At 41.7% G+C, this 22,959-nt stretch overlaps 1 protein-coding gene across 6 annotated transcripts in view; it reads left to right on the top strand.

Annotated features, from left to right (window-relative positions):
• The window catches only part of ASAP1 (ArfGAP with SH3 domain, ankyrin repeat and PH domain 1), a 194,275-nt gene that overhangs the window by 43,543 nt on the left and 127,773 nt on the right, over positions 1–22,959 (top strand). For 5 of the 6 annotated variants that reach the window (XM_063327541.1, XM_063327540.1, XM_063327537.1 and 2 more), the window contains exons 2-3: positions 7,107–7,193; positions 18,147–18,276. In XM_063327541.1, coding sequence (XP_063183611.1) covers positions 7,135–7,193; positions 18,147–18,276 — 189 coding nt within the window. In that variant the 5' untranslated portion in view covers positions 7,107–7,134. Of the gene's footprint in view, positions 1–7,106; positions 7,194–17,487; positions 17,613–18,146; positions 18,277–22,959 lie in introns of those variants that run through there. The other variant, XM_063327539.1, reaches the window with a different exon arrangement.

The following is a 22,959-nucleotide window of genomic DNA, read 5'->3' as shown; positions in this document are numbered from 1 at the left end:
GTTTTAAAGGCTCTGTTTTGTCACTTACTTCCAGTTAATCTCATTTTTCTATATAGATATTGCATATGATTTCAAAGAGCGTGCTCATGGATCTGGGCATGACTCACTGTAGGGGTAGATATGGACATGAAGAACAAAAAAAGAAGAATATTTAGGAACATCTTTGTACTCCTGTACTGAGGTTTCTTTGTGCCTTGTATTTTGGGATATTCTGTAGAGATGCTTTGATAGTTCTGCACTCCGCTGAAGGACAGGGTGGCTAGCAGTATTATATCAGCTATAGTATGTGACATTTTCACAGGGCTTCTAAGTAGGAGAGTGGTACTGCTTGGCGCACGTTGAAGGGGAGGGCATGAAAAACACTGCACTTTGAAGGGCAGAGCGGTACCAAGACAAGAGGGGTTGGCAGAAGGCGCCGTGGAGTCATCCTTGTGATCAAAGTCTGGCTCTGTACTCGAGACATCAGACTGCAGATGAGCACATCGGGCTCCGGTTCGTGGCAGAAGCCACGTACAGAGCCAGGCTTTGATCACAAGGGTATATATTCATCCTACAAATATATATGAAATATAGTCATTAACTTCCGTGAGGTGTTCAGACACAAGGACAATGCAAGACCTTATTTGTGCCTGACTAATCAATGAGGGCTGGAAGCAGGAGGCGTGCCGCTTGCTTTGCTTGAGAGCTGCCAACACAGAGTAGAAAAGCTGCGGTAGGAAGGACATGGAAAGTTCAGATGCACCCGACTTTTCGGGCAGGGACAAGTTGATCTTCAACACAGCTACACCAGGTTTTGTTTATAATTTTTATAATGATTCCTTCCTTAAAATACATCCAGCAAACACCTGATATTGAATTCAACCCACGATCAGCGGCTATTTAGAACGAGTGGGGGCAGTGACAAGAGGACTTGATGTTGCATTCAGATTATATTATTAATCTATTATCCATATACTGTGTACAGGCTATTTTGCTATAGACTACGTACTGAGTAAATAATTAAGCAGTGACTAACCTTACAGAGAAGGCGGGAAACCCTCTCATGTGTTATTAGCCCCTCACAGTCTTCAGAAATGGATTGTAAGTAACCCAAAATCCTGGACTGTGGATGGCAGCCTTGTCATCAAATACAAAAAAATACCCTTGAGAAGATCAGTGAAAGCTCTGCAGAGGTCTGAGGCCGGGCAGCAGACACTCTGATTAGCTGCGGCCTCCAGAAAATGAAAATTCTTCCCTGAGCCCAAGAAACAGCCCATGGATGTAGTTGGAAGTGATAAAAAGGTCACTCAAGTGGATCCAAGGAGATTTAAGTCACAATACCATCATCCTGAAGCCCTTAGAAAAATAACAAAAGACAGGCTTCGAAGACTAGAGAGTCCTTCAGTCTAATGCTTACACAAATCTCTTTGTCATGTACCTGAGTCTTAAAGAAAATTCACCTTTGAATGAGACTGCAGAAAATTACCTAACAAATACACTTAAGCCCTCTGGCCCTCTATAGCAATGTGTTCTAACATCGTACACCAACAGTGGTGATACATTACAAAACTGCTGAGTCTCTAGAATTATCATCTTTTGCAGCACGAATTCCTAAAACAGATTTAAGCTGCCCAGTGCAACTCTTCTATAGCACTTGCACAGCCCAAATATCCTATCATCGTTTCATAATCGTACAATGATCATATCATCAGATGAGCGTGGAGAACTAAATTCCATTCTAACAGTAACGCCATCTCCTAAAACTAGGAGATTTTTTTAGTCAGTTCTTTTTTAGTCAGTTGTTATTTCTAAGAGTACTATCCAAGAAACTATCTGAATTTTTAAGTTCATTTTCCATGCATATTCAAACACGTGAGTATTTCAAAATGAATGGAATAAAGCCCATACTTTGCCAATATATTTAAAAGTTCAGTGGAATGACCTGAGGATTAATAACCCTCTCAGCCTGACATCAATCCAGTGTCAAACACTAGAATGGCTAATTCCAGGCACTATTCATAACGAATCAGAGAAAAGTAATGCAATTCATGCCAATCAGGACAGAATTAAGGAAAACACATTTTATTTCAAGAAAGGTATCTTGATATTTTTTGAGGTTTTAAGTTTTCCTGAAACAAAAAAATCTCTACTATTGATGTAATACTTAACTTTGGTAGAACTTCTGGCATGGAACAACATTTTGATTAAGAAATTAGAGTTATCTAAAGTCATCACTGTAATTATTTAATAGATTAAAAACCGAGCAATTGACATTTCTCAGAAACCATTATAAATAGGGACTCATCATCAAGAGGATGTCAGTCAGCTCCTCAGGGTCACTCCTGGGCTCTGTGCTGGGTTAGTGCAATTCAGTGATGACTTTTCCATTCTTACTTCTTTCAAGATTCAGGTCATGCCTATAAGCATGCTAGTATTTCCATGGTGTATTTTTATGGAAGCACTGAAAACACGTACAGCTAATGTATGAGGTCAGGGCGGAGCTTCTGTTGCTTAGGACATAATAAAATCAAGTCTGAGGTGACTTGTTCACTGACAAATATCCTTGGATTTGCTTCAGTGAAGTTTGTTAGACCACATTCTAATAGTGTTATCCAAATCATGGATTAGGACGAAGCCAAAGAACATATGTTTGTCACATCCTGTTTGGATGATACCAACACGACACAAACAGAACAAGCATATTTTGGCACGAAATGAAAGATATTTTCTTTAATCTCACAGTTGTTCAAGAACATGTCAGTTATCACATGGACTGAGTAATTTAATTCTATATTTTGCCCATGAAAATAGCTTCAATATCCTTTGCAAAACGTGATTATGAAGACAATCTTTAAATTTGTAAGATATGCTTTTCAATGGAACAGAGCAATGATTTGATTCTCTGTAGTTCAAATAATCAGCTTAATTTTTTCATTTGCAGGAAAAAAGGATTTTTTCTACCTGCTTTATTTTAAAACTTCTTGGGATATAAAAGCTTTCTGCTCAGTCATTAGCTGTAAATTGCAGAATGAAGCAGTACCCTACAGCATTTCCAGATGAAGTAGTCTGTTTATACTGAAAGCACAAGAGCTATAATTACTACATGATCACATTTGTATATCAAGGTCAGAATTCTGTGATTCACGCTATTGTTTGGACATAAAGGGAGTTGATTTTCAGCATGGTGGTGTACAACTACTATTATTGTTACATCAGTGACTGTAGAAACAACATTAACTTTTGCTTGTTTGAGTTTTTCTAGTTAGGTTAAATCCAGTTCAAGCATACAGGAAAACTGGCTGGTTAATATTTGTCCTAAAATATTCATTAGACATGCAAAATATAAATATATGTTATTTCTCTTCAGGTTGTGTATTCTATTATGGCAGGAAAAAAAAAATCCTCCAAAATAAAAAGCAATCCAAAATAGGTCACTAAATGACTTACACGTGAAATCACACAGTTTAACCGATATCAAATGCAGGTAATTAAAGTGTGTAAAAATACTTCCTGACCTTTTCCTCTCCTCTGCAAAATCCCTGCATAAGATTTTCTTCTTGACTATTATCCAATATATTGCCAATTTTTATATTCCGTTCCTGAGAATCCATTGGTTTTCCACACTATTTAACCAGTTCTAAAAGCTTAAAAATATAGAGATTCTACTCATTATACTTATTAGTTAAGAGCTAGGATTAGTCAAGCACTTAGACTGTACCAATTAATTCAATAAGATTGTGCATATTCATAATCAGGCACAAGAACAAACGCTTTCCTCATCTGAGGACTAATAGAATTTGCTATTGTATTATTGTATTATATTAAATTGTCACCCAGCTGCCATTAATGTCACCTATTCTGAGCTGGGCCACTTTCTCTTACTTAAGCCCCAACTTTTCTTTCTCTTTTCAGGTGTAGGTGTCCCTAGGTAAAAAGCAATCATATTTACCCAGGTTGGCATTGTTCTCTATCTGTTCTCAGGTTTTATATTTCCTATTCACTTCTTGCTCCCACTCACATACTGTCATGTATAAGGACTTTACATAAATCTGATAGTGTTACCTTCACATTGCCAAGGACAGTTGGGAAGCACTCTTTTTCTTTTTTTGGGGGTGAGAAACAGATGCCATCTTGACACAGCCCAAATTCTACTAACGTCCTTGGGTTAAGAGCTTCATAAAAGCTGTATTTAGCCTCGAAAGACTCTTTATCCAGACAAAACACTTGCATGGGCGTGACAACTTTGGAATTTGACATCTGAACATTGCTCTAATAACTTGTTCAAGGTCACCGAGACAGTGTGTTGAACCAACATGAGCATCTTCATCACTAGGGGAGCATCATCTCTCTAGGCAAGCCACATATGTCTCCTTCACAGTGTTGTTTGTCATTAATCAATCCTGATAACATCAACCACCTAGATTTCTTTATAAATATTTTTCTGTAAATGAATAGGAGACCTAGAAAGGGAATAGAATCATAGAATCATAGAATCGTAGAATCATAGAATCATAGAATGGTTTAGGTTCAAAGGGACCTTTAAAGGCCACCTGATCCAACTCCCCTGCAACGAGCAGGGACATCTTCAACTAGCTCAGGATAATCATCCTGTAACACTGAGATCTAACTACAAGTGCTGGTAACGCTGCCTATAGCACGTGGGTAATTAATATTCAGTAGCTTATTGTAGCAGATGCAAGGAGATTCTGTGACTTTTTGGACTTACGAAAAATAAATTACCATCAATTCTAAACATAATCTAATGTAGAATCATAGAATCATAGAATCATAGGGTTGGAAGGGACCTCTGGAGATCATCTAGTCCAACCCCCCTGCCAGAGCAGGGTCACCTAGAGCAGGTTACACAGGAACATGTCCAGGTGGGTTTTGAATGTCTCCAGAGTTGGAGACTCCACCACCTCTCTGGGCAGCCTGTTCCAGTGCTCTGCCACCCTCAGGGTAAAGAAGTTCCTCCTCATGTTTAGGTGGAACTTCCTATGTTCAAGTTTGTGCCCATTGCCTCTTGTCCTGTCCCCGGGCACCACTGAAAAGAGCCTGGCCCCATCCTCCTGACACCCACCCTTTAAGTATTTATAAGTGTTGATAAGGTCCCCCCTCATCCGTCTTTTTTCCAGACTGAAGAGACCCAAATCCCTTCAGTTAGATCAGTTACTTGTGAACTTAGGTCAGCATCTGATTTAGAAAGCAATGAGCCATTATACGTTTTTTTTATTTTTAAACTAACATTGCTTTGATTTGAATAGCATAAAACTATAATCATGAAGGTGACTGTTTTGCCTAAGGAGATGGATAATATCATTAAAAGGAACAGATGTGTTGTAAAGTTAAACAACAAGCAGACATGTCATCATGGGTTGTGCCAGATCCAGGGTTGCCAGTTGCTGTAAGACTGTGGTACTTGGTTGTCTGCTGGTAGAAGACTTTCCCAGCCCACAAACACCAGTGTAGCACCCAGGTCCTCTTCTAACACCTTTTTCCTGCACGTAGCATAATATTCAAGCATAATATTCTTGGTTTAAGGTAGATACTTCTCCTATTACACCCTTGCCTTCATATCAAAGGACGCACCTCTTCCTTAGGGACAGAGACCTTAACCATTTCTTCTCCCATCTTGCCCAGCTGGTGGCATACCTGGTAGAATCTCAGATCCTTTCCAGACAGTATGAAAAAAACTGAAATCTGCTGGTTAAAGAGATGTCTAGCCCTCCTAATGGCAAGAGGGCTCTTGACAACATAACTTGAAAGTATCCTGAAGGCTCAGAAACAGAAGGGAAAAGAGATATAATAATATCCCATCCAAAAACTTTCATGTTGCAATTTTTAATTAAATCCCATGTGTCTTGGAGACAGGGATTTTTCTATGTTATTTTTAATGTTAAGGGTTGGCAAACCCCCAGACCCACATGACATATTTGGAAACATAAAACAAACAGGACAAAACCCATAAACAAACTACAGCAGTCTCTGGTGAAATAGGTCAACAGTGTAACAAGACTTCTGCTAGAGAGAAGGTAAAAAAAAAAAGAGTCATAGAGGAGGAGATGTGCTTTTCCTTATGGAATCAAGTGGTGCGCTCAAAAGGAAACAGGTGGACTAGCTAAGCAAAGGATGTGATCTGGAGATGGCCTCCCATGCGCTCTCCATCTGCCTTGGCCCTTCTGTTTGATCCCAGTCTCATCCTTATGTCATGTCTCCCGTTCTGCCAGCCTACCCAGTCCACATCTGTCTGTCTCATGAGGCTTGTCCCAGCCTCCTTGCTTTACCACCTCATTTTTAAAGGCAATGGCTTCTGGGTAGTCTTCTCCTTCCCAGGACCAATATATAGCCCCAAGCCCTGGTCGATCTTTTTCCACCTTGTCCCTTTGGACCCACCATGGAGATCAGCCCAGCAAGTCTCAAAGTGAAAGGTATGTCCTGCTCCTACCCACCTCCTCCAGAGGCTCTGCAGCGTCTCCATCACCTTCCTTTCCCTCCTGCAACACAAGTCTTAACCTGGAAATAGCATGCAATATAATGGTGGAGAAGGCTGATGAACAACTGTCAAACCACTTGTCCATGTCCTGGTATGACCATCTCCCCACACCCTCCTCCCCTCTCCTACATGCAGGATTCCTCCCCATCAGGCCACTTCTTGCTCCCAGTCTCTTTATCCTTCAAATCGTATCTCCATCTTCCAAAAAAGATCAGTCTGGTGCATACACCTGACAAGGAATTTTTCAGCCTGAATGGTTAGACTGAAGTTATCTCTGAAAGCAGGGTCTTCTGAAGCGTCAGACAACTTGGACAGGTGACGTGACCAGCTCTGCGCTCGGTGCAGCTGAGTGAGTAGTTGCCACATTGAGTTAGACCAAGAGCTTTCCCAGTCAGCTAAATGAAGCCCTTGTGTAGCAATTTTTAACAAGGTGTTATGTTCAGGGGATTTCTAATGGATCTGTTTACCACAATGAAATTCACAATATCAAATGCTGTAATCAAAGAAGGTGTGATAAATTGCCACCACTGAAGAATTAATAGACTTTTTTTCAAACTGCCTGTTTGAATAAGTGATCTTGTCGGTCCCATAGCTTCGGTCAGTTTTACTTACATGATCTTTTCTCCTCATCTAGGTAGGTTTCTGGTCGTGACAGATGAGACATGAGATCTTCAGCTTCCAGGCTTTCAAGCTTTTCTTCAAGAGATTCACTATGGAATCGGTAAGAAAGAAGAAAGACATAAATATAAATAACCAGTTTAAAGAGTAAAAAGCAGACCAGAATCTATGAAAAATGAGCCTAAAACAAATTGGTTTTATCAATTGCAACACCTGCCAGTTGGTTTTTTCTTTGCTTAATGACACTTTGGACATTACTGCAGTGGGTGTTTTTCAGAAAGGTCTAACCTATTGACCCTTGCAAGGATCAAAAATTCCAATAAATCAGTAAATCCTTACAAAACACTGATCATCTGAGCAAGTACTGAAACAAACACTAACATTTATTATATATTTTGCTTTGCTTTCATAGATTTCAAAGCTGGATAAGGGGGGCAGGGTATATAAAGGACATTTTTGTAACTCCTTTCAACTCATCTATATCTGCTAAGTGATGTTGTTTTAACTTTGAAAACAACAAATCTCTGAGATCAGCCTGAAAAATCTATGGCAAGATTTGTGCGGGGGCTTGAAAGAGGAGGGCCTCTCTTCTTCTCGTGATGTAAAGTGCTGAATAGCACACAGTTGTCTAAATATGCTTTTGTTTATTCAGTCTCTGGATGGTGAGCGCTCTTGTTTTAAAGTTTTTGCTGTGTTTCATTGAACCGCTAAAAGCTACATTTGGATTGCCTGACTTGAACCCCCTACAACAACAACATTGATGGTTAAGGCTGAAGTTTTCTTTGTACCTGGTGCACTGGCTGGAGCTATCCTGGCACAGGTCACTGCTCCCTGCGTGGCCATCGCAGCAGTGTGGGACTTTCATCTTTTCTTCTTCCCTGAGGGAAACAGTGGACCATATTGCACTCCAGCCCAGCCAAGAGGGGTGAATCACTGCTGCTGATCTTCTGAAAACCGAATAAATACTCCTTTGGTGCATTTGCTTTGTCACACGGCTACACATATTTTTCCTTTTTAAGTCCATGATGCCTTAAATAAGCAAGAGTTCAGAAGTCAAACAATCATCTTTTGAAAAGTATGAAGCTATTAAGCTGGATATTCCTATTTGATTTTGAAACAGCAGTTAAGTTTTTATGTCCTACTGCTCCTAGATTTTCTTGGAGGAATAAAATAAAAAAACAACCACCAACAAGCAAATAAGTAGTGGCAGGGTCACTGAAATTAATGAAGCCTGATTTCCTACGGATTTGTGTCTTGACTGCAGCTCCTGAGGAGGTACAAACCATCAGTGAAACTCTGCCCATGATTGGGACACTTAACAGGATCTTTCTCCTACATCGATTATCTTGATAAAGAGCAAGATGAGGGTGAGCCTTTTCTATCCATAGGGACAACAAACATCTTTTCCCTCTGCCCATTTTTATTTTCCCACAAAACTTCAAGGAGATGAAGAATTTGGATACCTTTCCTGCCCCCCTTTCAAAATTGCTTGGATCAGCAATGCATTAAAAAAATCATATGAGGCAGGACAGATGAGCAGATAATCACCCGCTACCGTAGTCAAGGGAGAGCCAGCTATCTTAGGAAGCAGCAAGCTCAATTTCAGTGGTTAAAAGTAGAAGCAAATGAGTAATCAGAGAGAGAGGCTGCTGGGATGAACTTGTAGACTGAAATTCTGAACTTCTTTATTTCATTTAGCACCACATGAACACTGACCCAACAGAGACTAGGTCCACACAGCAAGATCAGTTTCCAAAAGCTTCCAGGTGGTTGTCTGCCATCCTGGGTTTTAACAGAACCCCACAACTACAACATTCAAATGTCTACTTTAATAAAACATTCAGACCCTAATTTTAAACATGAGTAATTTTTGCTTGATGACAAGCCTTTGAGCATTTAAAGCAGATATGCCTCAAATTACTTCAGGTCTTATGTATTTTCCAACCTATTGATCTCCTTAATTAAAAAGCAAACAAAAAACCAAACAAAAAAAACAACCACACAAAAAACCCCACAAAACCCCAAAAGATATCACTCCTGAATTGAAAATTTCCTATGCTAAGTTCAAGTTTAGAGTCTGGCCAAGCGATACATCCTTGGAAATAGAGGCTTATATAAAGGAAATGCAAAAGTGCTAGTGAGTTCAGCAGTTGCAAAGGCCTTTTTTATAACATCCAACATCTGCAGATTTATTTCCAGCATTTCTCTTATGAGATGCTCTTTAGGAAATTAAGAAATGAAGTACGGTCAGTAAACACTACAAACCAGCTTTTGAACTTCAACTCTGTGGGCCCATACCCGCGCATGTCTGCAAGCTGTGTCTTAGAAAAGCTTGCAAAAAGCTACAAAAGACTTCTGCGTATCTGTTTAATGTGATGGGGTCTTGGTCCCACTTCTTCCACTAAATACTGCTCTAATGGTAATAAATTCATAATACAGAGGGAAGAAAACCCTCACAAAACCAGATCTCTCTGCTTTATATTTTCACATCACGAACAACTAGTAGAAAGCAACCTTTTCATTTACCTGCCAATCCTTTTTGTCTATCCAATAAAATGCTGATGAAATCATTTGGCCTGAGAGCCCTTCTCATCCTTCAGCTATTTTTTTTGAAACTCCTACAATAAAATGTATAATACAAATACTTAGTCCTGATATAACACCACTCAGCTGGAAAAGCCCAGTGTGCTTTAGCCCAGAAAAATAAATGTAGTTGTCTGAATTCCACAGATAGAGAAACGATGCACACAGAGATCAAATGCCATGTCACAGCTGTGAGTGGCAGCTCAATGACATGATCCAAGGTCTACGGAGCCTTTATTTCATTCTCAAACTGCTTCCCAGGTTCATTTTGGCCTGAACCTCCAGTTTTACTGCAGGCAAGACACATGCTGCCATCAGCATACATTTAGCAGCTTAGGTAGAACCAGAGATATGCCTGGATAATGACACAGCCATATCGTTTCCAGAGGGAAAGAGAAAATATTGAAATGTTTGCAGTATGGGTTGAGGCTTTATTTCATCCTCTTTTTATTTTGGAGAGCTTGCTACGCCAGCTGCCCTGCAACATGTTCATTTCTGCAGTATCACTCTCGGATTTTAGTCACTGCTATTTCTCATATTAAAAAAAAAAACCCAAAACCAGCCACTATGATTATGATTCCTGTTTGGGAAGGACTCTTTTTTCTCTTGTTTCAATCACAGAATACCCCTTCATGATATATTGGCTTTGTCTTGCTCTTTGCAATTCTGCTAGTGTGGCCTGCTCTTATGCTGACGTGTCTGCTGTGCCCTTCCCAACAGTCATAGAATCATAGATTCATCTAGGTTGGAAGGGACCTTCATGATCATCGAGTCCAACCATCAACATAACATTGCCAAAACCACCACTAAACCATGTCCCTCAGCACCACATCTACATGTCTTTTAAATACCTCCAGCGATGGTGACTCAATCACTTCCCTGGGCAGCCTGTTCCAATGCTTGACAACCCTTTTGGTGAAGAATTTTTTCCTAATATCCAGTCTAAACCTCCCCTGGTGCAACTTGAGGCCATTTCCTCTTGTCCTATCACCTGTTAATTGGGAGAAGAGACTGACTCCACCTGTCTACACCCTCCTTTCAGGTAGTTGTAGAGAGCGATAAGGTCTCCCCTCAGCCTCCTTTTTTCCAGGCTGAACACCCCCAGTTCCCCCAGCTACTTCTCATAAGACTTGTTCTCCAGACCTCTCACCAGCTTCATTGCCCTTCTCTGGACTCGCTCCAGAATCTCAATGTCCTCCAAGGATTTGGTTGGAGTCAGCAGTGCAGGGATAACCACGCACAAGTTTCCGCCGTGCTGGTCCTCCCCCTCACCAACATGGTGTTGGTGGGTGCTGCTGGGAGAGCGGCTCTGGTAGGGTCGGCAGGCCTTACATGACTGTCTCCAAGAGCAGTGAGCAGGCTCCCATTTGCACCGCAGGCAAGGGTTAAATTTGCCAGAGGCTCCACTGACAGTTTTCCTACCCATCAGCACTCATAAGAGTTTGACATCTTTGGACTCTCCAAAATACGGTCCTTACAGAAGAATATACTGCTGGGGTTTTATATTTTGTAGCTGTTTTAAGGGCTCTATTTGAATTTGCTCTCTCACAACACACGCAGTATTACATTTTCTATGAATTGAAGTAAGGTTTCTTAAATGAGCATCTCTAACAATAAACCTCCATGCAATTAAAATACCAAATTCAGCATACCTGCAATAAAAAACAATAAAAATAATTAAAAAAAGAGCATGCCTTCCCTGTCCTTAGCCTCTGGCTGCTGGTGAGCATTTTGCTGTTTTTCTCTCTGGAGGATGCAGAGGTTGCAGGGGAACAGCTCATTGCTTGTTGTTGTTACTGTGAGCCTGGAATGCCATTACGTGTTTGTCTGCATGACTCTTGATCTTGCATGACAAAACCAAAAAACAAAGGCAAAACTGAATCAGCAGATTAGTCAGCTTAATCTTGTGAAACTCAATGCTGCACTTCATTTTCAGTGCTGTTATTTTCAGCTGTCCTTTGAGATGGCTATTTGAGCTCTCCTATCGTTCAGTCAAGCTACTTGCACAGGACATTCGAGTAAATAAGATGCAAAATATATCATTCAGTGGAATGTTTCCGAGGTTTTGGTTTAATCTTTTTTGTTTGGTACATATAGTGTTAAAAATGCAGGATCTTAATGTTACCAAAATGTCATTTACAATGAGAACACAATGGGTTCTCTTTTTGCTATCGTATTAATATTGAAAGAATGCAAAAAGAACCTTTTGTTTAAGCCACTATTGATAGTCGTAAAGGGCTTTTAAACTTATACTGCAGTTTCTGAGACAGTTGCTTATGTTTTCTTATCTAATTTTAAATACCAAATGAAGACAAATGCTCAGAGATGCCAGTATTAAAATTGAAATCAGCTGATCCTTGTATTCAAAACAGTCCCAGCAGCAACAAAAATTGTTGATGCAGCTCATGTAGTCCAAAAGCCATACTGGTAGATACTGTCGCTCAAAAATACAGAATTGCAAGCAGCATATTTGCTGCATCTGGATTTTGGTTTTCTGCATATCCAGCAATACGATTTAGACAAGAACATTTTTCTTTGACTGGAAAGTTACCTGACTATTCTGTCCCAATTACACGATCATTTGAAAGGTTTGTTTGCAAATGTCAAATTCAACAGCCGTCTTTCTCAAGCAGAAACACTTTGCAGTTTACCATGTAAGTTCCCTTCAAGCAAATTAGCACCAGTCACAACACGTGATGTAGGCTTCAATGTTTAAAATAGACTTTGCCTTTTCCTGTGAGTACATCATGCACTTGTGTGATATTAAATGTGTAAACATGCTGCAGGTTAAAATACGTAGTTGTTACATTTCGTACAAGGCTCAGCCAGCAGATAGGACTGTCCTCGGAGAGGACTCTGCTCCAGGAGGTGAAACTCCTCCTGACTAAACATTTCCTGCTGAAGTACAAAGTGTTGATCTTACGTGTCCTTACATAAACAGGGTGGTTTTGTTTTTCAAAACAAAACTATGGGAGTGCCATCAACAAAAAAAGTTTACTGAGTTTTAGCACATGAGATACTCCCAAACCAAAAGCCAAACTCACCCTGCTGAGATTCTTGTTGATTTGAAGCTGCTTTTATCCCCTAAGTCCAACGTTCAACTCAAATGAGAAGAGTGATGTGCAGAAATATTAGCAGATATTCCAGTACTTATGGCCATGAATTCAAATAAGCATTTCCCATTAATTCTGCCAGAAGTTATCTGAAAATGAAATTATACAAATGTAGCAACAGCAATTTACCATATAAACGTTTTCTCAGGGAATCTCGAACCAACTGTATCGGGGATCAAATGCCACAGCTGCCTTATGCCATAGAGCGATCCCGTACAGCGAGCTGGGATAGGAAGGAGGATGGGAAGTAATGCTGACTGCTGTGTTTAGCTGAAATGGATGAATATAACACCAAACCACAAATTTATTCACAATAGCAGTGTAGTGGAGCAGCATAGCCTAAGGATATTTTCCTGATGAGTTTTAGCACGCCACTAGTTCTGTTGCTATTTGCTGCTGAGCTGGTGATACTCCCCATGTTTGTGAAGATGCTAAGTAGCACAAAAAGAGCAACTATACAGTTCACTAACAAAAGCATGTGTATTTCAATGATTTGATGTTTTAATTAAACGCTAATGGCTGATCTACACCACTTTTATCAGCAGTAATAGCCAAGATGGGAACCTTCAAAGTAAAGAAATGAGTGTAGGTGTAAACTCTTGTTTGCAAAGCGGCATCATCTCTTTCATACTTGGGCAGAAAAAAACCCCAAATTTGCCATGTGAGATGCTGGTGTGACTACGTCTGTACTAATCAAGAGGAGTCATCTGCACAGTAGCCACGTGCAGGGTGATTTCCTTCTTCAGCTAACAACTCACTTCGCCACCGCACTGACAGGTTGCGAACGGCCCTGGAGGCAGCTTGTCTGAGCATGCTTGGCAGCGTATTTGGTACACAGCCAGGGACCTGGGTCAAGCTTGTCTCCAAAACCCAAGCAGCAACCACAGCGGAGTTTGTATTTGTGAGCTCGCTACCTGGGCAGCAGGCAAAGGTGGCCGTGGGGGTGGCCTCGGGGCTGCTCGCTGTGGGCAACGTAATCATAACCCATGGGAGACCCACGACCGGCTTCCCCACAGCTGAAGGGTTGATACCGTGAAGAGCTGACTTTGCATGACTAAAGGTAGACAGCAAAAAGACAGCCCTGCTTTTGTTCAGCAGGGCCACAGCCTCCTGTATCTGTCTCCTTATCTATAGTGGAAAGATAATCTTGCTGTTCCCTACCTCACTGCTGTGCACTTTCAACAGTTAATTGCGTTGACGACACGGGGAGCTATGCAAGTGCAACGTAGCTCTTCACCCCTGGCACATATCTGTAATGTTTGAAAGTTCGCAGCAATGACAATAGTCATCATCACCTGATGACTACAGCTCAGGTCTTGTGAATGAACTGATGATCTCAATCTAAACATGACTGGAGTACTATGAAATGAAAAATGCCATAGTTAATATTCAGCTAATTGCAAAACACCTGTATTAGTAGTTTGTGCTGTCGTTGCTATGTTCCTTAGCCTCTCCCTAAGCACTATCACCAATAGAGCAGAAGTATTATCAGTTTGCTGTAATTAACTCTCCTGTTGGCACTCACAGTTAAAAAGGCCAGGGAACAAAATGGATTTGTAGACTGAATCACTGGGTGGGATGGCAAGAGAGCACAACTTCCTTGACTATGATGCACCATCAGTAAGGAGTGCGCTTTCCAGGGCTGCTGGGTCCCTCCTCGCCTGTGCTAGCTCATCCCAGGATGGCCACGGAGATGCATTTCACATCAGAATACCAGGAGTGAGATAAGCGTAACTTCTACTGGCAAGCCTTACATGAGAAAAAGGCTGCGGCACAGCCTCCCCCAGGATCTCGCGCAGACGAAGATAGCGGTAGAGCAGACGCCGTAAAATATAACTTTCACACTCTGCTGATTATTCTTTGGCATTTGTGAAGTGAAACAGTGATTTCAGTTAGTGACAATTTATAGAGAGGTGCATCTTACACATTTAGAAGCGAATCTCAGATACCGATCGCAATTCAAAACAGGAAACATGGTTAAATCTGAAATCCACTAAAAGCTATCTATCTGAAACAGTTATATAATTTGAGTAGTTTAAACATAAGCACTTTTTTTACAGGCAAATTGGATGATTTGTTTTTTATTAACATCATATTAACTAACTAATCTTGCTTCCAGTGAGTTGAAGTGAAGATAATCCAAGCCTAAAGAGGCCATGCCCATAGGGCTATTTGCTCTACTAGCATTCGTATAGAGGAAGAGGAAATGCTGCTTCGAAGCAGCAGAACTGAGCACCATATTCTCTTTTAATAGAGTTAACAATTCCATAAATGTCAAAAAACCAGACTAATAGGCAATTATGATTGGTAGCTATTGATCTTCCTTTTTTTATCTTTAGGCCTTATGTTGTTCTCTTTATTTCCCAGTATTCTCCTGCATTCATTCTATTTTTCATTTATTTACTATTTCATTTTAAAAGATCTTTTTTTTTTTTCCTGGTGAGGAGACACAGAAGCTCAGCTACTGCTACTCTCTGCTATGCCTTTATTTCTGCCTCCCTTCACTGCCCCAGTTTCCCTGGCCTGCCTCCTCCCTTTGTTGAACACGCTCTTCAATCCTGCAGTTTAAATTTTCTCTAAATAGCATTAAAGAAATTATGTCTGTAGCAATATGTCCACATTTGTGCACACTTTTTGGGGTAGGATTTGTTTAGGATAGCAGATGAAGTTATTTTACAATCAGAGACCAGTGCTCAAGCTCAATAAGCTCAGCCTGAAGACGAACAATTCAACTTTAACAGTGAGAGTACTCAATTAATTAAACCAGTTTGGTGTGATGGATTTATTCTCACTTGAAATCTGCCAGAGAGGGACCAGACCTCCTTCCAACGTGAGCACGGCAGCTGACCCCCAGACCCTGGGTCTGGCTCAGGAGCGGCTGTGTGACAGCCCGTGATCGATGTTCTGCAGGAAATTACAGGGGATGACCACAGAGGTTCTGCTTGGCCCTGGGGCCGTATCCCAGCCCCTCACCCATCCCTTTCCATGCAGGCTTGGCACACCGACACAGCTCTTTTTGATACTAGGAAGAACTCTTCTGTGGCCCAAACGCCCAGACAGTTCTTCGCCCTCCTTTCCATACTGCTTTTGATGCCACCAGCCATTTTTATCTTCTTGATCTCTCTTCCTCCTCCACGGCTCTTAACGAATACGATCCTCAATTGATTTTCTTCCTACACCTTCAGTTGCTTCCTCAGTGCTTTTTTTCTTTTTTTTTTTTTTTCCTGCCCAAATCCATTTTGCAGTGCAACTCCCACATGGTTCTTTTCTTGGCTTCCTCCTCCTCCTTCTCTTGCCTACTCTACCTTTCAGAGTCTCATGACGTTTAACAATCATCTGTACGAGCCTGGAGCCTTTGTGCCGGAAAGCCAGATCACGTGAAGCAGCAGCAGCAGCAGCAGCAGCAATCACATGGCCATATGGAGGGCTTCTGCTAAGGCAATGAAATCAAAGAAACATGTTCAGGCAGGACCACGTCTCAGGAGTATTGGTCATATTTTTGCTGGCAGAACTGCATACAGATTGTTTTTTATGGGTATACACCAATCAGGTATCTCCTTTTTTATGCTTACTCAGGCATCACAGCCTTTTGTTGATATTTTCAACTATTTTTGAGTTGTACAGGCATTTTATTAGAATTACATACAAACCCATCTAAAAGCCTAAGTGCATTGTATACAGGAGTAGGTCCTTATATAAAGAACACTAAAACCTTCGTCATGGACATATCCATGTAATAGTCTTCATTTTCAATTGTTCAGATTTGAGAATATTTACCCTTCCTGAATTTCCCAGCTTTTGCGGAGAGAATCCCAAATACAAAGAGAAGGAAAGCACAGCGTACGACTAAATAAATCAGAGTGAAACAGCAGATGACCATAATTACTTGAGCCTCCTGAGACCTAACCTTCTTTAGAAAGCACATATGGGCCCCAAAATCTAAGCTTTAAAAAAAAAAAAAGGGCATAAAGCCTAACTCATTAGTGCTGTCTGTCAATTCCTAGAGTTACACGATTCAGGAAGGGATAAAGGATATTTTAACTTATTCAGAAGCACTGCTTGCGAGGGGATGCAGGGCTGCGAGGCCCACAAAGGAGGGTACCAGGGATGCGACCAGGGTTTCAGGGGATGCTGCTCGAGGGACCAGGGCGGGCTCTGCCACCCAGCCATTTCCAGAGCAATAAATCACCCTCCCCTTCTCTCTGAAAAGGCTCAGAATTAGTAACACGTAGCAGGAATAGCGGCTTCGAGGGTGTCACTGGGACTTCTTAAAAATTACCTGAGTAGAAGGAGGGTAAAAACCTATATAGCCGGACCCAGAGTGATGACTTTATCAGCGATGCGATCTCCACACTTGCATCGCAGAACGCTTGAAGTGAAAGGGCTCCGGCTGCCTGCGATGGGCTTAAAAATGGGTGAAAAACCCCCAAACCAGGGTTCACCGCCGACTGAGGCGGGGACGCACGGCGGGCCGGGGAGGGGGGGGGGGTCCCTGCCGCCGCTCTGCCGGCTGGGGACGGGTGGAACCCAGCACCCGCACCAGAAAAGCGCTTTTTTCACCATAAAAAAGAGGCGCGGGAGGGGATGGGGGGGCGGGGCCGGAGGGGGGGGCGGGGGGAGGCGGGCGGCTGCGCCTGCGCGGAACGCTTCCTCCTCGGCCCCACGTAACGGCTGCGGGCGGGTGCCGGGCAGCGTGTGTCAGTCACCGGGCGACTGTCAGCGGCGGCGGTGGTAGCCCCCCCCGCCCCCTTCCCCGCCAGCCCCGGCCACCCCCGGCCCGTCCCATCCTTCCCCCCGGCCGGGGGGCGCAGCCGGAGCCCGCACAAGTTAGTGCTCAACTTGGTTAAGGCGTGAGGGAAGCGGGGGGGGGGGGAAAGGGGCTGAGCCCGGCGGGGTGGGGGCTGGCGGGCCCCGCTCCCCGCCCTCCCCTCAGCGCCGGTGGCGGGGCCGGGCTCCTTAGAGGCGGCCCCGGGCTCCTCAGAGGCGGCCCCTTCCCCGCAGCCGTTTCGGGGGGCCGCAATCAGCCGAGGCAGCGCTCCCCACCGGCGGGGCCGAGCGGTGGCGTGGGGGGGCCTCTCCCCCCCTCAGCCCCTGCCCGGGAGGAGGAGGGGGCGGCCGGGGGAGAGGCTGGGTGGCGAGGGCGAAGCCTCAGCCCCTCTCTGCGGCTTTGATGCTGCGGGTCTCTGCTGGCTGTTAACATCTTCCCTCTGCCTTTTTTTTTTCTATTTCTTCTTGTCTGTTTTTTTTTTTTTTCCTCCCCCCCCCCTCCACCTTCTATCCACCTCCTCCTCCCCAAAACTTGTCTTCCCCTCCCGCGGCTCTGTGTGCTGGGCTCCTCCTGGGCTTTACCGGTGGGGTAGGATCATGCCGGACCAGATCACCGTGTCGGAGTTCATCGCCGAGACCACAGAGGATTACAACTCCCCGACCACCTCCAGCTTCACCACCCGCCTGCAGAACTGCAGAAACACGGTCACGCTGCTGGAAGAGGTAAATCATACACATACAGCCCCCCTCCCCTTTTTCTTCCCCCATTTATATATTTTTTTTTTTTCTCTTTGAGAAAGAGCATGAGGACGGGGCAGTACCACCCGCCCAAATCCACGGGAGCTAGAGGCATTGGTATGCATGTAATCTGGTCTTTTAATTGTGGGACTTTGCTCTTGCGTTGAGCTAGTTACAGAAAGCTTTCCTGCCCTGGCGTCTTAAAGATTAGTGCGTAAAGCAGTTGCCTGAACTTTAATATTGCTGTTGTACTTCTTGGTGTTGGCGGTTTGTTGCAGTGGGGGGAAAAAAAAGTGTGAATGTTGGGATTTTTAGAGGGAAGATGAAGGTTGAGTTTTGTTTGGGAGCATTAGCGGAGGTTTTCCCCAGCCACTCATTAGATCAAGTCCGCGCAGAACTCTGACTGCAGAAACCTGCCAAGGGAGACTTGGTTTAAGAAATGAGGTAGGGAGGAAGGGGTGAATGTGGAGTGAGGAAAATAATATGGAAACAAAAATTGGTGGTGGAAGGAGAGCAAAATAATGCAGCAGAAGTGACTATACAGTCAGCATCTCAACCTTGAAGCCTCGGTGTTGGGTGGTTTTTTTTAGTGCTTATTATGAGCATCATTTAAATGTTTATCCTGCTTCACTATCAAGAAATAGCGAGTGTGAAAACAGGTAAACTTCCAGAGCTGGCTTCTGTGGGATATCTGTCCACTGCTTCCTATTTGAGGTTTCAGTTTGATTTCCTATGGACTAGGTCAGCAGTTAGGAGGAAATGTCTTCCAAATGGCTTCAAAACAAGACGGTGTGTAGTTCTTCTCTTGCCCTGCGCTTGGTTGAAGGTACTAGCATAATGACACTGAAAGAAGACAGTTTTTTTGCTATTGTCTCATAGATCGCAGTTAGTTGTTGTTTTGGATTATACACTTAGTTCATCAAGTATTTGTTGGTTCTTCAGGAGCCAGCGCGTATCTGGGAGATGGATGTAATAGATTCTTTTTAATTTTCTTGAATGTGTTGGCATAAGTGAAGCATTTGGTGTGCAAGGAAAGAGTATTTGAATCATGGCGTTCTCCTGATAGTCTTGGTGTGGAAAATATGATTCCAGAGGATTAAAATTAGTTAATATTGGCTTAGTAGAAAAACTGTCTATGTTTGAAATGTTAACAGCACTATTGTTTACAGTAACTGACTAGGTAATAGAGTGATTGTAAGCTTGCACTTAAAATTATGTATTTTATTTTTGTTATGTAACCTAGATTAACTTCTGTAACTTTTCCATAACTGTAACTGCTTTTTTTCTCATGTAACTAAGCCATGGTTCCTTATAGATTTGTCAGAAATCAACCTGTTTTGGTTTGTGTTTGACAGTGTTGCTGCCCCCTGGTCTTAACTATGTGGAATAGGTACAGCCATTGGTATTCTTGTTAGTACAGATGACAGCATTCATAGAGTTAAGTCAAAATATATATTCTGCCATCGCTGGTGACTTCTAGGGTTAGAGTACAGTATAATGCTTTAATGATTTGGGAGATACATCAGTACAGTCTGAGTGTGGTAATGCCCGTCCAAAGAAAACCAAAAGATAGAATGTAAATACACAGTGTTCTGCACCATTTGTGTGGATTGTGTGTATTTTCAAAGTTTTTATGTCTGGTTTGACAGCAATAAATCAGAGGAATAGAGAATAGTGGGCGCTTCTAGTGCTTGTGTTGCTATTTCTTGAATTTCTTTTGTTTGTATAACTATTTTTTGTGCCCTATTTAAACTGTTTGCAGTTTAAACTGATTCTTGACTTGTTTTGCATTATTGTTTTATCATCTATAAATATAAGAAAGCTTTATTTGATGGGAAACGAGATGCTCTGCTGTTATGCTCTACTGTTACGTACTGCAAAAAAATCTGCAACTCCCCCAAATCTGTTTTTATTAATTTGCATGAAGAAATGCAGATGGTCGGAATCTGGCAGGCAAAGTGCTCCATTAGAGTCTTTGACTGTGTGTCTTTATTGTAGTTGTAGCTTGCATACACAGTTCTGCTGCTGCTGCTTTAAAGCTAGGTTGGTTTCTGTACATCTGCTTACCTAAGGCTGTGATTCACTCGAACCAGGGGATTGAAATTGAGTGGTTGAAGTGGCTGTTATGTAGCCATTATTACTGCTGCTATTGTCCATGCATCATGGATGACTGAAGAGCTCTTCAAGCAGCTCCTGAACTTCAATTTTGAGCCCACTGTATTATGGCAAAGGGGGTGATCCCATCCTTGCAGCCATTTGATTTTTGATGTAATATGTTGGATGTGGGTTGGAGCCTTCACTGGGCTTTTGCAGGCAGGGTCAAGCTCTGTGCTGTTACGGCGCTGCAGCCTTAAGTATCTTAGGTCGTTATTTTAAAGCTAACTTAATTCAATGCGACCTACATCTACACTGGTGACTGTAGGCTGGTTTATGGATAAACTAATTATTTTCTTTATTCTAAGTGAGATTGTGAACTAGAACTATTTCCTAAACAGAAATGGTAGGGAAATTAAACAGTTTGAACAGAAGTTCGGTCTGTTTCATAGTGTCTCAGTCTGGCGTAATTCCTACCATAGCTCAGATCAGTGGTTAGAGTGGAACGACATTTTCATAAAGAATGTGACAAAGAAGAAATAGACTATGAGTGTGTCTGTGTAGTTCCATGAAGGCATTACAGAGTTATGAAATTACTGTTCCTTAATCACAATTAACAAGTCTTCTGAAATAATAAAATAGATGGTGTATTCAATAGCTGTTTTTTTTCACTTGATTGTTCTCCGGTGGAAGTGCAGGTAGTTCAACTGGGTGGATGGATATATGTTCACTCCTAGTTGTGACTCTTTTCCTATTACAACTGAAATTCTTTTCAGAGGAGACTTTGGATCCAGTTAGATACAATTTTGGGACAAGTTTCAGATGAAAAATCAGACCAGGCATTTTTACTGACTGATGAATTTCATTTGGTAAGCTTTTAGTGGAAAGCCCAACAAAACACAAAGACATACCTCAAAAGATCAGAACCTTAGGAGAGAGTCTCCAAAGGCTTTCTGTGTGTTTGTGGGTAACTTCTTTAAACAAAACAAAACAAAAAAGGCAAAAAAAGCAAAACCAATGCCCCCCTTTCCACCCCCCAAAAAATAATTCAAACCACAACCTTTATTTAAATATATGTTGTAATATTATTAAAGGAGAAAATAGTAAGTATGTGCTGCGATGTAGCAGTCTATTGACTAGAAAGGTTTCATGCTGCATTGTTTAAACTACTGAATCTTGAAAATTTGCAAGCCTTTTTTTTGCTCTCAAGAGACAAAAATTATGGGTTTTTTGTCATCTGGTCGTATGAGACAAAAAAAGACCCTGTCAGCTTTGTAGCCGGGCTTAGGCATCTTATATAGTAGTTATAAAGAACTGCAAGATTATTTTTTTTAATTGTAATTTTTTTTAGACCATGAGTGTTATCTAATGGCCTTCATTAAACAAAAATTTTAAGGTTCATTGTGTTGCTAAAGTAATGATATTTTTATTTTTTTTCCAATCTCCAAGGGGAGGGAACAAAACCATTATATTGTAGTCTAGGTCTAGTTTAAGAGAGTTTGCAGCCTGTAGTCCTTTCCATGTTGATTTCCTCAGCATGTTACATTAAATTTCGTATTTCTGTATGAAACTGGGAGAAGATTTTTATAATATTCATATGACGAGGTGGATTATTACATATGTAGATGGGTGGTTAATCACTCTAAATTAAAAAAAAAAAAGTTTAAATCCTAAGATAGTATAGACAGATTACTGGTATAGTGTCTTAAAATAAAGCCTCTGCTTTGTTCTTATCAAACATGCTTTTATATCCCCAGTAGCTCCATGATTTGTGCTACTCAAATAGATTTTGAAGAGTTGATTTTAATCCTTGAGTTGATATTACTGTGTGAGCTAGTTGGAATTTTTAGGGAATGATGACATCTGTTCTGAGAATAAGTAGCGCACATGTGGGATCACCACAAGACTGGCTTGATTACCATTCCGCTGTGTCCCAGCTCCAGCTGAAAGGACATCTTTGCACTCCAGGGATAACTTGGTTATCATGACCACGCAGTTCTGACTCTTTCTCCTAAAGCAGCAGATGTTTTGCAGGACTGTCTTGAGATATAGAGGTTAAGCTTAAATGTCTAAATTCCCCTTCGGCAGGCTGGTAGATAAGAAGGGACAGTTGGAAGCTGATGATACAATAAAGAATAGCTGCAGTTGTTTCCGATGTCTATTTTACTGTTATACTTTTGTAATACTTGAGCATCTTTAATGGTTAGTGTTCTTTATTCCTTTCTTTTGCTCTTCAATGAGAAGTTGAAAACTCAGAAAGTGCTTTCTGACAATTAGATCTTGTCATGTGCATCCTTTTTTAATAAATGTTTAACTAATGAGTGTAATGAACTATGGCTGCAGATGTTTTTTGTTTTTTTTTTTTTTTTTTTAAATAAAAAGGCCCCAAAACCACTATTCCTGCAATGACTGTTGCTCATTTTGTTTCTCACTGTGCTGATCGGCTTGAGCTTAGAGGTCTGTTGGTCTAGACTGGTCCTGTAACAGATGCGTGCTACTTCTGTGAAAGAATGACTGTTTGGCTCCTACTCAGCCTAACGTAAATTTTGTTGTTCTCAGTGCAAGGCTGGTATA

This window comes from Chroicocephalus ridibundus, chromosome 2, assembly GCF_963924245.1.
Source record: "Chroicocephalus ridibundus chromosome 2, bChrRid1.1, whole genome shotgun sequence".
NCBI classification, from domain to species: Eukaryota; Metazoa; Chordata; class Aves; order Charadriiformes; family Laridae; genus Chroicocephalus; species Chroicocephalus ridibundus.
This window is presented reverse-complemented; position numbering and strand designations above follow the sequence as displayed.